Consider the following 16919-nt stretch of genomic DNA (forward strand, 5'->3'; position numbering starts at 1 on the left):
GCTGAAAAGATGGGGGCTCTGGATGATGGGGGTAAGCATCTTGTAAAGTTTGGATTCTGTGTTTATTGGCAAGATCCCAAGGAGGGTGAAAAAGGGGAAACAATGTAATGACTGTAGTTGTGTGTTAAAGACTTTTCTCATCCCTGTAGGAGTGCAATAGGTATTCTTTTTGCTTAGGTAATACAGCAGAACTCTAAGTCAGTTTTCTCAAATTACTTGCCACTGATTTAAATTACTGATAGGAGGAAAAAAAAAAGGGAGTAATTTTTTAAATGTAACTAACTTTCCAGATTACCCTACAGTTTCAAAGTTTGCAAAACAATTTTTGAATTGCAAACTATATTCTTAATTCTTTGTAAGATACAATGGATCCTTTATCTATGAATTTTCCTAATCAAGGTAATGCTTATCAGTATGATTAGTAACTTTTTAAACAAAAGTAAAATGCATGTAAGTACGTTGTATTTATAAGTGCTAGGGAAAATGCTTTTTTGTGCCAAAGAAGTTTCATAAATTGTTTACATGAGTAGCTGCAATACAAGACAGATTTTTAATTATTGCTTACTCCTCGGTGTTTACAGTATGTCATTACACTCTGTACAGGTTTGGTTGATTTACCTCTTGTGATGGTACCTTGGCACAACTACTTTAAACTGGTCATCATAGGGTGGGCTTGAAAGAAAGAGGATTCATTCTTACCTTTACTGAAACTACAAGAAATATTTAGTCTTTTTAAGTATGAGGCTATGCATTTCTGGAACTCAAGGTACTGTTGGATTTAGGTGGAGGATAAAAATCAATCTCAACTCTCTAGTCCATGCTGCTGGAGGTCACTACATCCATGGCAGGGTACACAACCACTGATGCTATTTTAATACAGAATTTTAAAGCAGTTTAACAAAACCACCAGGTCTTTCAAGCCCTCAATATCCACCCAGTTAATTTCTCTGTAATAAACTCTGACCATTAAATCTTTTCGTACACCGCCAGAATGTCCATTACTTCATGGAACTTTTTTTGTTATCACATTAAGCACCTGTCTCTTGAGTAACATTATTAAATATAAATTTGTAAACTAGAGATGCATTTTTACTACAAATAAAATGAGGGAATCCAGATTCCACAAGTTAACATTCTGCATCAATGTACAGTGATTTAATCGGTCTTGCTTACTGTTAAACACTTGTCACACCACATCAGTGTTTTGGAGGGGGCAGTAATCATGATCTTCAGTCATGTTCACTGATGGCTCTTTTCTTAGAGCTACATGTGTCGTTTAGCTGAAGTCTTTTATGTAGTCTGACACGTGTTTCTGGGTGTCATTTTGTGCATGGGCAATCAGTCGGGCATCTTTCTCAGTTCTAAACATTAATAATTTTTAAAAAAAGAATTTTAAACCGCCAAAACTGTATGTTTTGTTGCCTTGATGTTCCATAAATGTTGCATGTAAATTAAAAATTTTGTATCATCACCAGTTACACGCTGTTGTCTGTTTTAATCACACAGGATAAAAGAAGACCGTCAATTACAATATTACTGAGTTTATAGAAAATACTTTTCTTGCACAATGGGGAGACTGGTTTTCTTGCTCTGTAGCATTCAGTGTCATACAATGTCTGATGCTACTATTTTCTTTTAGGCCTTATTTTGTAAATTTACATTCAAAAGTCACAGTGGAAGAACAGCGTTAAGCATCTCCGCTGCCTCTGGCAGCACCTCTTGCCAGCACCATGGTATCTAACATGGTAGCTAATGTCTTTACAAGAAGAGCATTTTTCAGTGTGTGAGGAATTTACACCATGGACTGAACTCCATTTCTTGGGTAAAGCACACCCAAATGTCAGTGTCTTAATGGTATGACTACTGAGTTGCTTTTGTATCAGCACACCCCTCATAAAAATACACAAAAGATAGAATTCAACAACTGTATTGAAAACACATGAAAGGAGGGAGGTAGTGAGGGTAGTTAAAAAATGATTTAAAAATCATACAGAGGCAGCTCTGATTTAGTAATTTGAGTGCCTACAGGCAAGTGCAGAGCAGCAGCTGTTCCTACCAGGAGTGCAGCACGCTGAGGCAGAGGGGGGCTGTGCCTATGGCAGCAACCTCAACATGCTCTTCCCTTCAGAGGGACACAGGGCGGAGTCAAACTGCCATGGAACCACCTCTCTTTATGCCAGCAAACTTGGCCTTCCAAGACAGGTGATCCCACATGAAGTGTGCATGGCCTGGCCCTGCCCTGGAGCGCCGTGACAGTGGCAGCTTCCACCTCCCAGAAACATGCGAGGGAGTGTTCCTGCAGAGCACCCATACGGGCCTTTGGCTCCAATGTCCATGTGTGCTTTAATTTCTTCAAGTATTACCTTAACCAAAAAGCCCCTGGTGTCCCTATCAGTGTATTCCCCATGCTCTCTCCGTGTCTAATGAGCTTAAGTATTTTTCCAGTTCTACAGAATTTTTCATTTAAAATAAACCCAAGAAGCTTTTATAATATGCACTTATACAAAATACAGAGCTGCAAACAACAAACATGTACGGAATGAAACATACCAAGCAGCAAGAATAAATATTTATTGAATTCACCCTGTATCAACCTCCTTACTGAGAAATAAATACATCTTACAACTGGAAACCCAAAACATTTTTAAACATCATTTTAAAACCCAACAAAAATGTTAAATCATGACTGAAAATTTAACACGGGGGAAGTCATTATTCTTCATTGCTATGTCCGGCCTCAATTTTTTTTCTTCTCCTCCTTTCTTTTTTCTTTCATTCTTCCTTCCTTTCTTTTTTCTCTCTAGCTGCAAGAGAAGTCAATGATAGTTTAAGGGTGATATGTATTTTCTTAGTCTTAATAAAAAGAGTGAATTAATCCTTTGTGAAACAGTTAAAAATGAAGCTTTATTTAGTTACCAAATATAAGGGTAGAAATTCACTGGGAATCCTAAAAAACATCTTCACAGATTTAAATTTGGCACAACTTCCATCATATGCTTTGACTCCATACAATTGGATGAAGGAGAATTAAGGATGTTGATTCGTTTTTTCATTCAAATGAGAAAAGAAACACTTCCCATATTTGTATGTGCTGATCATTATGGCACAAGCAGGAGCAACTTTAATCAGACGTGGAATAATACCTGCCCAGAAGAGAAAGGGAAGTATTCACTATTATTTGTTTTCAGACCCAAGTGCTGCAGTACAATTAGTTGATCACAATATATTGATACCATAGTGTATCAGTTTAGAACTGCCCACATACCTCAAAACACTGAATTTACTGGCTGTGGTATTACCAGTGTAATAACCTTATGCCCTCACCTCTGACATCTTGTGTGGTCTGCCTGCCCCAAGTCCACTGTTTCTCTGTCCCTTCTGACTCCATGGACCTGGAGCACCTGGACCTGCAGAGCTCCTGTGCTCCAGCACAGAAGAGGTGCCATCTACTCAAATGAAGACTCCTGGTCACATGTATAAATAATAGAATTTAAGTGTTAAATGTCTCCCATTACAGTCAACTGTGATCCTGTCAGCAGAGGTTAGAAAGTAATTCAGTTTAGAGGAAGGGAAATAAGGCTGCATCCCCCTTGTCCGCACACAGCCAGCCCTCTACTTCCACTTGAAATGCAAAGACATCTGCAGAGAGTCAGCGCAGATGACACACGACCTATGGAAAACTTCTGTTGCTTTGGAACAGCAGCAAGAAGCCAGGCAGACCAACTCCAGTCACCTCAGCTACGTGTGGCCAACAGTACTGAGCTAGTGGCTGATCAAGAGAGTATCTCTAAACTCTGCTACCCATCTGTCAAGACCTCAGTGTAAGTGTTCTAATCTATTAACTGAATTCAATATCAGTAATACTGATCTGTTGTGGTGTCTTGCCTTCTGTTAGCATCAGTGCTCTGAAATATGCAAATCCTGTTACCCAGCTACACCATCACTGTACAGTGGGTAAAGCAGTTTAACCTCTTCCAGCAAACACAAGTCTTGCAAGGCTTAACCAACTGCAGCCATCCACACGAGGGCCCCCAATGAACCCGTGCAGTGTGGTGAAGACTGGTAAGTATCCTGGGTTTGGAATATCTCTTGCAGATGGTCATATAAGTATGAACTTCTATAGGCTTTTATCTCAATATCATTTTAATCTCAATATCTTGTCATTTCCTCCTCAGGCTGCCAGAGTCATGCAGGAGAGGGCCGGTGTTTTCCCTTGTCTTCCTCTGATCACCAACATACCTATAGAAGCTTTTCCTTGACATCCCTGGCCAGATTTATTTATTCCCTAACCTGATCCCTGTCTGCTTGGACCATTTCTCTGTGACAGGTTACCTGTCCTTGCTTCCACCCTCTGCCAGCTTCCTTATTGTGTTTGAGTTTGTCCAGGAGCTCTTCCTCCAGACAGGCCTCCTTGAGTTTTCACCTGACTTTCTCTTTGCTGGGATACATTGTTCCTGAGCCTGGAGGAGGTGATTCTTGAATGTTAACCAGCTTGTTCAAGCCCCTCTTCCCTCCAGAGCTTTATCCCATGGTACTCTACCAAGAGGATTCCTGGAGAGCCCAAGGTCTGCATGTCTGTTGCTTTATGTATGCAAACTATTGCATAACTGACAGTGGTCACAGAAATGGAAATATTATATAATTTATGGATGTTAACATCTATAATTAAGAACTCTCTAGTCTGAATTTTTTTTAGAGATAGGAAAAAATTTACCAGCATATAATCCAGTAATCCCATTTCTAGCGAGAATTTTCCTCATAACTGCCCAGGTTGATGTACTGTCCCTCTGTGGAACTCAATACAGTACAAGACGACAGTGAATTAGGCAATCCATACAATGCCACAGAATAGTATTTTTAGAAATCAGAGACAGCCACAGATGTAATTGTTAGGCTTAACTCCTTTTTTGTTTATTTTATCCATTTTATTTATACAGTATGTTAAAATAATACAGTATGCAAATACACAAGTTGAAACAGCATGACATGGAAAAGACCGTAGTAACACCTAGAGTGAGATATATGAACAGCTACAATAGTCCTCCCTAGATTGCTGATACAGTTGAAAAAAGTCAAAGCTGTTTTATAGAATACATTCATCAAGAATATCCCACAGCACTTGGAAGGTGGGATTAAAATAAAATATTTTTGCAGTCACAGAGGGTCAAAATGTAGATGCGTAGTCAGTGCTCAACTCTAGCAGTAACTGGATTTGGAAAGAATTAAACTGGTACAAATTAAAGATTACCATAATAAAATTTTAAATATATATATTAATCTGGTTAATATTAACCTAATGAATACATGGCAGACGTGTTTCAAAGTGGTGTTAGTAAGGAATTCTTACATTCATCAGCACAGGAAAAGAATTGAAACACAGTAACTATTTATATTTAAAGCTCTTTTTATATTTGTTCTGCAATCAAATATTAATACATTTTTTCAAGAATTACACTAGGAAAAAAAAAATTACCTGAGAGAATGAAACCTCATGCCAAAAAGTGATCACTTATTTTCTAAGCAGAAACTGTTTGGATACTCAGCCTTTTTAATGGTGTGTATTCTTAAAGCCATGATATAATATTTATTTAAGTTAATGAAAGTCCTTCACTGGTCCACATTCCAAGCAATGGAAAAAAAAAGGTATTATATAGGACTTCAACTTGTATAAAACAGAGTCAGCTCTACTGATCAGAACAAAACAGAAACTTCCTCTTTTATCTTTTGAGGATGTTGGGACATTCATTAATATGCCCTCAAAAATATTTTTTTAAAATTACATGAAAAGAAGGTAAAAAATACACAACCTGAGCACAATACTTTCTCTTTCTAGTCTGCAGGAGCAAGTGACAGTAAATGTTTTTTTGAAGACTTTTCCACTAGATCACTGTTTACCTGAATGTTTGCTAAGAAGTTAATTTTTGACCTATTTAAATATAACTTATTTCAATCATAGAATAGTTTGGGTTCAAAGGGACCTTTACTGGTCATCTAATCCAACCTCCCTGCAATAAGCAGGGACATCTCAAATTTGCAATTGGTCTGCCTAAATGTAATAGCTTTGGATTTCTTTTCTTTCCATTTTATACCACCTTATTAAGCTAAATTGTACTGAACTTACACCTTTTCCCTCTTCCATGCCATTAATGAAATATGCTATTCTCCTAGGAGATAAAAAAATTTCACTTGGTACAATTTGGAGAAGAACAAATGCCTGAGTAATAAAATGTTTACATATACTTTAGAAGTGACAAATATTTAAAATTCCTACCAAAAGGCATACCCAAACACTAAGTTTTATTTTTTGAAACACTATAGGGTTTTTTTATTCTTACCAGCAACTTACTTTTTAAGGTCTCACTCTCCCAAAGTTGTGTCTGCCTATGTGTTTTCATTACATCAAATGGCTGAGTTATGACAGCTGCAATCTATCAGGAAATCAGTTTTAATGTTAGTGCACAAACAATTAAATTTTAACCCTAAAATTTTTAAATTTTTAAATTAAAGTGCACACATGATTTAAAACTAGATTTGATATTCCAAGCACATGATATTTTTAAGTCTTTTATGTCAGAACACTGTAGTTTATTTGGATTTATTTAGTCAGGTTGAATGCCACACCACAGGTGTTTAAAGTACAAGTACCCCAAAATACACAATATTTCTGAAAGAATCATCTAAAATCATACTTCTTTTAAATAGTTTATTAGCTCTAATAATACAGAGTAGTACTAGAAATGAAATTATTACTTACAGAGCCAGATGCTGCTCCTGAAGTAAAAGAAATAAAAAATGTAGGTTCATTTGCACCAACTTCCTTGCACATCATCTTCTTGAAACGTTCATAATTATACCAATACAATGCTATGATGACAAATAAACTTGCATTACCACAGATTTGTATGTCAAATAGAAAAATTCTTATATCAAGTCCAGATGTAAGAATTCTGTGTCAAAAGAAGCAAACAGAAACAAGAGCTGAGAGCATAATAAGTGTTCTATGTGATAACCCATGGATAGGTTGCCCTGTTCCCCTTGTTCTCCATATCCCTAATTTCGTCATATGATACAAATTAGCCTAGTCATTTTGTCATTCCCTCATGTAACCCCTACCTTAATACAATCTAACCCAAGCACTATAAAGCTCATGTTCAATTTAACATCAATCAAAATGTAGGCTTTTAATTACTCTCTATGTTTTCAGGCACATTTCACGTTTCATAGATCTCACTAATTCTATAAAAACACACTTCATACAAAATTAAATGTTGCTCAGGACTGCCTCATACTTTTCTGAGGCACAGTATAAAATTTCATTCTGAGAGAACCAAAAAATATGATTTTGCTCTCTGGAATTATTCATAGGGGAATGCCTCTGTGGGGACTGTCAAAGGCAAGTCCAGCAAACAACTTCTAGGAATAACATCTGTTTCTGTGACCGTCTGCTGAACTAAACTGCACAATATAATATTTTTCCGCTTTCTAACTAAAACTCCAAACTATATACTACTGGGCTGAATTACAGAGTAGCCTCAAGGCAGTTGATTGACTAAATACTGCAAATGACAGCTCCATATCCTGACTACGCCTCATTCAGCACTGACTTCTGGAGTTTGTGCCAGCAGAAAAATTTCACAGCATTTTCTTGCCATGAAGACACAGCACACATGCCTAGCCTCCAACATTTTGCAAAAGTAAAAGTAGGCAGTATCTCAGAAGGCATTCTCAGGATTTGAGGAAAACCTACTATTGAAATGTACAGAGAGAGCAGGTCAAATACTTCAAGGGTTCTCTGACTCCAGAAACAGGTTTGGATAAGAATTTTTCCAAGAATACATTTGAAGAATTTTTCTGGGCCAACATAAAGTGTTCAAAGATGTTATTCCTGGTACTACCCCAGTGACAGAAACTGCTTCAATGACAATTGATGGCTGATGATCCAAAAATGCTCTGACAGAAACAGGCCTTAAAGGGACAGGGGCTTTCAGGTCCTTTAGCACTCTCCGCTGTAACATCTGTCCCAGTGATCTTAAGGGATCGCCCTAGGACTAGCTATGCTTTGAATCAGACTTGTCTTCTTCTAGGTTTTCAGCTTTACAGCTTTGCTAAAGAGCCTTTTGGAGCAGTTATACAAACTATTCCATCTTGATTTAAAAAAAAAATCTTGAAGACCCTACTGTGTCACTCTCGTACATTTTCAAAATTATGTAACAGCATGTTTATCAGAAAATAGCCACTATTCCTATCACAGAGAAAATTTCCAACTGAAAGACTGAAAGTCTTCAAAAACAAAGTCACTGTGTAAGCTAAAGATGAGAAGAAAGAGTCTAACTACAGAGAAAGGGAATGTAACCATGAACCCTATCTGGTATTCACAAACAAAATGGGGTGAAAAAAATCACATCCTCAGAGAATTTATAAATAAAAACACTCAAAAGAGAAAAAGTAAATCTCAGTCATTCCTAAAGCTAACCATTAAAATTACCTAAAAGCACAGAAAAAGAATATAAAAACATAAGCAAAAACCTGCACAGAAAATAAACCCTACCTGAGAAAGGTACATCTCTCAGAACAGTAGAAGTCCAGCCCCCCCACAGGGACAACCATCCATCTGCAGCCACTTTGCTGACACACAGGTACAGCTGCTTGTAGGACAGCTTGTGATACTGCATTCGAGTTCTGATCAGCTCCAGGGGACTCACCACAGTAGCAGAACTGACTGCAAAGGAGAGCAGCATGGCTTTAAAAAAAAAAAAAAAAAATCAGTATTTAATAGTACAATTTCTTGAACATTCAAGTCATGTCTCACCTTACTTTATACATCTGGTTCTTTTCAACTCTTCCATTTTCCTTGAACTAATTCCCAAAAGAAATTTCCTTTCCAGATAAAAAAAACATACCTATTCACAGTACCTACACTTTATTGTTTAGGGGTTTTTTTCATTGCTAGCACATTGTAATCAATGCAACATGTTGAGAATCCTCATTTTCAGATTTAACACATAAATAGGCTGAAAATTTCAAGTACTTATACTCATTAATTTTCATTAGTTGCCATTTTAAACTGTAATTAAAGAATGCGATCTTGATGTTTAAGGCTTTTTTTTTTGTTAAGGACAAGAATTGTGGTTACAGATTTAAGCTTTTATTGATTTCTAAGCATCTTTGCCATTCCTATTTTAAACTGTCAAGAATGATTAGTAGGCAATCTGTATCTGATAAAGTAACTCCTGCAGCTTGCACAAGTCAGTGAATCATCATTCAGTAACAAGCTACCACCACACATCTAACGGACATTAAAAATTTTACTAGATCTAAGAATTCTTCTTCCGTTGCTGGGAAAAGGTTTTACATGTGAATTTAAAATCTGGAACAGCCTAATAAGAAAAATGTGCTAAACCACCACAAAATAACAATTCTTTTTCCACTAGTCTTCCAGTGCCCCCATGGCTGTCACAGGTAGAACATGGAGCTGCATCATGAGACCCTTCTAAGAAAGCCTGAAAATATATTATCTGAGTTAATTCTACAAAAATAGATGAGGAAAAGGATAAACAAAAGCAAGAAAATATACGAATTCCATCCACATCATACAGCAGTAAAACCTGTACAAGTCCAATTTTCACCTTCCTTATAAATTACCTATGTACCTTCCATTATAGAAAATAACATTTATTATTAGATTCATGGCAGAACAGACTTAAATTAACCTTTCCTTGGTAGAAGTCTAGAAATACAAAATTTTGAACAAATTACAAATGTAGTGAAAGTGTTACAGCAAAACCAAGTCTCGTTATTCCAGGTTAGAGGGTTTTGTTGCCCAAGAAATATCGGGTAATTACAGCATTCCTTCCTATCCCTCATTTAAAGCCACAGCATATTTACTTTAAATAAAAGTCAACAAAACAAACCCAAGAAAACAGCATACAAGTATTATATTCCTGTTTTCTCTTTAAACAGAGGACAACTTACATCTGCTTAAGGAACCTGCAATAACTGGAATGTGCTCATCATGCTTTCCTGGTCTATTTTTCAAAGCTTCACACAGCTGGTCATAGCAGGTAAAGTAGATTGCTGTGGTAGGAACTGCCATTATTCTAAAATATAAGAGAGGAAATTTAAATTAATACCAGGAAAGCAGGAGAATAAAGTCAACTGTCTTGTATGGATATTTTACTTATATTAAAAAAAAAGTTAAATTTCCAGCTGTGTGCAATGGATTAATAATAATAATAAAAAAGCACAAATCCCATGGCTTTAATTCAGTGCTTCTAGTTCAGAGTTTCAAACCCACACATTTCCCAGGTTTTCATTTCATTAGGGAAAACTGTAAGTAAAATGATGGTAGATTATCTCAGTTAAAATTTATTTCATACCAGATCCAGAACTATTTTGATATAGAATGGGAAGTGAAAGATCTGAATATGAAGAACCCAAACAAAATATTACAGAAGTACTACTAACCTTAACTTTTATTTATGTTACAATTGGGTATTATGCTCTTGATCTTAATCAACAGCCATGATACTCACTACTTGAGAGACAATGTGGTATGCATAAACAGAAGCTTTTTCCATACCAGCATAGTACAGACTATAGTAACAACAGATAGATTTAATAATCATTCAGTGTAGGGGTGAAGCACCACATCTTACTATAAAATGGCAATTACACTTCTGTGTTATGTCTGTACCAATATAGCATGTACCACCATTACCAAAATACACTGAGGGCTGTCATGCTTGGAAAAACAACATGCCCTAGTTTAGATCTTCTCTTAAAAACTGTGTGACACTCTCCAGGAAAGAAGTTAGTTATCTGCTGGAGAACAGTACACATGTTTTGTAAAAACTGTATTAACTGAAACAGTTCAGTCAGGTCCTGAGGGTTTATATTTTGAAATTGCCACATACTGGAGGGTAAATAACAAAGCTGAGCTCCACCATGCTTCGCTTTTTTTGTGCCTCTACACTGAGCACTGTGTGCAAATCAAAAGTGTACCCAGCGCTTCCCACTGGGCACTTCCCACTTTGTGCCTTACAAGTTTAATATACATCTTAGATTTGACAACTTTCTTGGTTTAGGGAGGATTAATTATAGAGGTCTTAATTTCTATCTGTACCAGGTTAATATGAATAAAAAGATAAAACAGTTTGAGGCTGTTAAGCCTAAAGAGAAGACCAGGAGGAGATCTGACTGCAATGTTTAAATATGTCAACTGCTCTTGTAGAGAGAAAATGAATTATCTGTTTTTCCAGATAGAATAAACCCCCAAAGTTCTTGGAAATAAAGAAGATGATTACAAAAAGTAAGTGAGGGTAATGAGGTGCAACACCAGAGTGTCTGGAAACAGCTGTGCTGCTGATAGCAAGTCATTAGTAACAAGACACAACAGCAAGTATGGGTCAAAGTCTGGCATTCTCCAGGGATCAGGTCTGATCCTGTGATTCAATGACGCTATCAAAGGAATGGTTATAGTAGGGAAAAAAAAAAAACAATGAGAAGTCTATTGATCCTGCTAAACTACTGAGAATAGATCATAAAATCTGGCAAAAATTGTACTGTCCCTAGACATTTCTGATCAAACTGATTACTCTGTAAATTCAGAATTGACCAAATTTTAAAAGTAATTTAAGAATAAGCATAATAATTTGTCAAAAATAATTAAGTAACTTTTTAAACAGTAACTTACAGCATGTTACCAAAAAAACCCATCCAACTTACAGTGTTCGCTGAAGCCCACTCCACAGTGACTTAATTCCCTCTATTCAAATAATTTTCACAAATGCATCCTAAAAATATAACCAGGCAAAGAGCAATAATTAGGTACAAACTTTTGTAGTTAGTAATATATTTTAGCTGGCAGAACATAAAATTAATGTCTTTAAAAGTATGTTTCTAAAATGGCTTATTATTGTAAGATCCCAATTTTGTAACTGCTTACATAAGCTATCACACTTAATCACACAAATAGTTCCACTGAGCTGAACAGAATAATTTATGTGACTAAAATTAAGAATTTCCTTCCATCTTTAAAAAGCCAAAGTAGTAAGTGTTTATCAGTGACTGACAGCCCTACGAATAACTATTTTCAGAACTAATATGGCATTGCAGCAACTTGTAGAAACTTCCCCAAAATAGTCCACTAAAATGTTTTTCAATACATAGCAAAGTTTCTAGGCATGAAATATCATCAATCAGCAGTGTAACCACATGAAGACCCTCTCAAATGATAACAGATTCCAGTAGAACCCGAAAAAACCTGAAAACTTTACAGTGTGCTACTTAAAAATGTACTGTTTTATATACATGTAAAATGTTCTTACCCATGTCCCTTTGAAATACCCAGGTTTTTTATACCAGGCTTTGCTTTCCCCATTTTCACAAACACATATACGATCCATAAGGCCATTGGAGTATACAAAACACTTTCCTAATAAAATGGTATATAAGAATACAGTTAATGCTTATAAGATTGTTTTTTATGCAGCAATTTCAAATTGGATATAATGGCAACACAGAGGGGCAAAATAATCTTGGTAAGTCAGTAATGACAAATTAGATCAAAAGAAAGAAGGTAAAATGTACCATTCAGACTGCTAGACTAAATGGAACTGCCTTCACAAGGCTCCAAGAGATATGTTTAGGTTATACTACCATCTGCTGAAAGGTAAAACTAACACAAGACCTGAACATCACTATTGTATGTAACTGTGAACATCTTTCAGACTTTTAAATTTTTATTATGTGACCTCAGCATCCACTTCAAGTGGAGGTATTATATCGTAGACTGGACTGTATTTATACTAGATCATCCCCTCTACTTGTTTTTAATTTCTTCTACATCATGTACTTTCAACCTGTTTGATAAAATATTATTGCCATTACAAAAACATATTTTGAGCTTCACATTTGCAGATTTCTGAAGGCTTTAGAACTTAATAAAATAAGGACAGAAGACACAAGTATTTTTCCTAATTTAATTTGCAAGTGTGACTGCAAATACTCACCTCCACATTCAACATGCAAAACCAGTCATCTTCTTTCCTTTTAAATCTCATTTACTAAGTACAAGTAAATAGTAAGAACCATTAGCACATTTTGAGAGCACAATATCTTCATCTATTTAGAACCCATATGGCAAGTGACTTGGTAAGACTTCTCCATTTCAAAAATCCCTGGATTCTGGAGGAGATGAACTTTGATATAGCATCCTGACCACATAAACACTCTGATGAAATATTTATTAATTTAGTAACAGCTTTTTATTGTTTAACTCAACTCAGTATTAGCTGTACCTTCTGCCATAATGAAAATATTAAGACAGAAAAAAAGCACCTGTTTTAAATGGTATGGATGTATGGGATTTTTTTCTACTGTGTCTGTTTACTATATACTGGTGTGTTGCTTTCCCCCCTCCCCCCCACACTTACACTGGAGAAACAAACTCAAACATTCTGCACAACATTATGAGAACTATCAGCTAAATACAAGAGCAAAAAGCAAACTGTGTCCCCCATTACACTACACATTTCTTTGTTTACCTTTATCGAAGGGATTGCTTTGGGCTTGCAGTCGAGTTTTGATAACATCAAGAGGAGTTACTAAAATGAAACAGAAGTCATTTAGAAACACCCTAGATGTGCTGAAAATGCTGATGCTTACAGATGCCTTATCATGAACTTCTACAATCTTTTTTTGTTTCCAGAGGGGAAAAGAAAAAACTAACAGTTTTTACAATGTTATCAGGCAGAGAGTAAAGGGATGTTAGCAGACAGAGACAATGTTATCAGAGACAAAGGAGAACTACACACCCTGTATGGTTTGCAAGACATCAAATCTATCTTTTCTAATTTACTAACAGTTGCACAGGCATCAAATATTAGAGATACACAAAGCTCATCCAAAAACCACTGTGTCATGTTGTCTGAAATTGCTAAAACTTGTTATATTACGTTCTGCTGCTAACCTTTTATAAGTTGCATACCACAAGGCATATGAAATCAAATTTTGGCCTCCAGGATATAAAATAGCACAGCACTCTTCATGTGTTTGTTCTTTTTCAATAAACTGATCATAATACAACATTCAGAAGAAAAATGTTAAATTTTTGCTGCATGTAGCCAATATCTAAAACGTTGGGGTTCTTGAAAAGTAAATGAAGGTTTAGTGAACATTTCAGTACTTCCACTCCAGCCCTTACAACTATCACAGGCCGAGACATGCTGAACACTGCAGTGGCTGAGCAGCTGGACCACCTTCCTCTGATTATATTGGCTGAGGGCTCAATTCAGTTGCCTGCATACAAGCAGCTGATGCCATCTGAGTCTCTCAGGTATCCAAAATACCTACGGAGTTGACAGAAATGACACAAGACCTACAACCTTACTTACCAAGTGTCAGCTAGAGTCTAAAGTCACTCTGGTCCATGTCTTGCTGAAGACACTCCTATGCACAGGCAATACAGTCACACCTTAGCTCTCTAGTGCTGCCTCTCACTTGACTAACAGGTGGTTGAATATTTGGCTCACACTTCAGTATCTAAATGTAGGGATCTAAATGTGACTCCTGAAGTTCAACTAAATTGCTTAAAATTAAGCATCTAGTAGCATTTCAGCCACTCACACATATTCTAGCTCATTGCAGGCTGGCACTTCAGCCAGGAGCCAGTCTCCTATGCCTCTCTTGACCACCACCACCTGTACTAGAATTGTGAGTATGTACACATAATTGAAATCCATCTCGGGAATCCCACAGGTCTGATGTACAGGGCACATAATGCAACAGAAAAAAAAAGACTGTGAATTTGACAGGTTTCTGGTAAGATTGTATTTTGTAAACATTTGGAGATTTTGTGGGGGGAAATTGTGCTTAGAAAATTGCACATTTCCCTGCAGCTTAATCCACATTAAAACCAAAGTCACAACCAAAGACTATCTTAAAACAAGAAGTAACAGAAGCACAAAGTATGAGCTAATGAGCTTGGAGAATTCCATGAGACATGAAGTGCTGAATGTAACCAACCAATGCCTCCTTAGGTACACATGGGGAAGGAGGTCCTGAGTGATGTGACTAAACGTGAAGCACAAGATTAATTCCATCTACCATCCAGAAATTTAATAGAGTAACAAAAATGTATCAAAAAAAAGAAAGAAAAAAACCAAACCCAGCAATAAGTCTTTGACAGGGTAAGACATCAGAGCAGAATAAATTATTATTACTAAAGTGGTAACATGAAGGGGATGCCTCACAGGGACCAGCCTTGCAGGAGTTGCATGTTGTACTGAAAAACAGACTTTTATCTAAAATATTTTCTAAGCAGCAGGAAATATGGAAATCAATTTTTATTAATAATTTTGTTTCTTCTCAACAGAAAGAAGAAACTTCTCAACAGAAAGAATGAGTAACTACACCAAATGGAAAAAAAGAAACAGAAATTAAAAGTTGGTCAATATTATTCTTATTTTCAGAAATGGTTAGAGATTATCAGAGACAGAAAAGATTTCAATTAACCGTGCTTTTTAAAAGACAAACTGAGAAAACTATCAAAAAATATCTTTGTTGAACACATTAGTGGAAATATACATAAGCAGACATCATGCTGTCAAACTGAACAGTAATCACTTTGTAAAGATTCTGTGGCCAGCTTCACAGTTTGCCTTACCGAAAAATGATGTAATTATAGCTCCACAACAAGAGGCTATTGCCTCCTGAACAATGAATGGTTAGTTTTTGTACGCTGATATCGCTCATTTCAGCCATGGCTTTATCCCTGGAGAACAAAAACCTGTTAAGGAACAAAAAAACATATTGTAAAACTATGCTCAAAACTTGCCTAAAAAAGTCAAGGGAAAAATATTTTAAATTTTCATTACTAAGTTATGTAGAAGCAGCAATATTACTTTCTTACTTATATACAAGCATCTCAGTATTTTTTGAGATTATTTGAAAGTATCTGAGCCATATTTGGCAAGTAAGTTTTCTAAAGACAATAAATCTTCAAAATCCTTCTTACATTAATTACAACATTTGTATGTTCTTGCAAACCACATTAAATATTTAACACGTATTACCTTTAACTGCAATAAAGTGTTAACAAACATGCAAATAATCCTTACAAAGATAAATTCCCAGCCTGCAGCCCATAAACTGAAGCACTGCAGAATAATTCATGCAGCCCTCCTCTTGCTCCCACCTCTCCTGAAAGAACCCAGAAAGGTCTCCTGGTTGATCCAACAGCCTGCTAGTAATGACTGTGTACATGTTACATGTTCCTCGTGTAACAGACAGGGACCAACTAGTAATAATGCTACTATCAAATGTTAATTGCTTGAACAAATCCTGCTGTACAGCTGCATAGGCATGGTCACAGCAATTTAGGAATGCACTCAGAGTAACTGCAGCCAGCCAGGACAGACGAAGAGAATAAAAATATTTCAGAAAATAGAAACACCAAATAGAGGTGTCTCTCAAAATGCACCACTGTGCATAAGTGCAGCCCTAACTTTGTTAGTGACATTGATCTAAGCTCTTCATGGGCTCCACAAGAATGTTTTGTTATTTTCACTACGTTTCAATTTAGATAGAAAAGATTAAGTTGCACAAACCAACTCTGGCCTCTCAGGTGCTAACAACTGCAACGATGGGTGGGGATATTGTCTGTTTTTCATTTAGCTTAGAAGCGGACCGCTGCCCAGAATTGCGTACACACCCGTTTTATCAGCAGCGCCCGGCCGCACCCGCCGGAAGCAGAGATCCCCCCGCCTGAAACACAGTCCGTGGGGCGGCGAACAGGGAAGGGCGCTCCAACCCCGCCTCCCGAGCCAAAGCCCCCAAGCTCCTTCCCCAGGGCCTTCTTCCCCTCCTTCCTTTCCCTTCCCTTGCGCCCGCCCCTCGGCGGGAGGGGCCCGGCCCGCGCG

The 16919-nt window shown here is 36.8% G+C and overlaps 1 protein-coding gene across 1 annotated transcript; it reads right to left on the reverse strand.

Moving 5' to 3' along the window:
* Positions 1–2533: 2533 nt before the first annotated feature.
* Positions 2534–15765, reverse strand: SLC25A40 (solute carrier family 25 member 40). The gene is given in 11 exon segments (XM_017729243.1): positions 2534–3143; positions 4715–4795; positions 6347–6428; positions 6755–6864; positions 8549–8719; positions 9973–10097; positions 11725–11792; positions 12327–12433; positions 13545–13604; positions 15665–15719; positions 15721–15765. Coding segments are annotated over 11 exon segments (1017 nt in total). The 5' UTR covers positions 15763–15765; the 3' UTR covers positions 2534–3027.
* Between the last annotated feature and the right edge of the window lie 1154 nt (positions 15766–16919).

Source organism: Corvus brachyrhynchos, unplaced genomic scaffold (genome assembly GCF_000691975.1).
Source record: "Corvus brachyrhynchos isolate BGI_N302 unplaced genomic scaffold, ASM69197v1 scaffold142, whole genome shotgun sequence".
NCBI classification, from domain to species: domain Eukaryota; kingdom Metazoa; phylum Chordata; class Aves; order Passeriformes; family Corvidae; genus Corvus; species Corvus brachyrhynchos.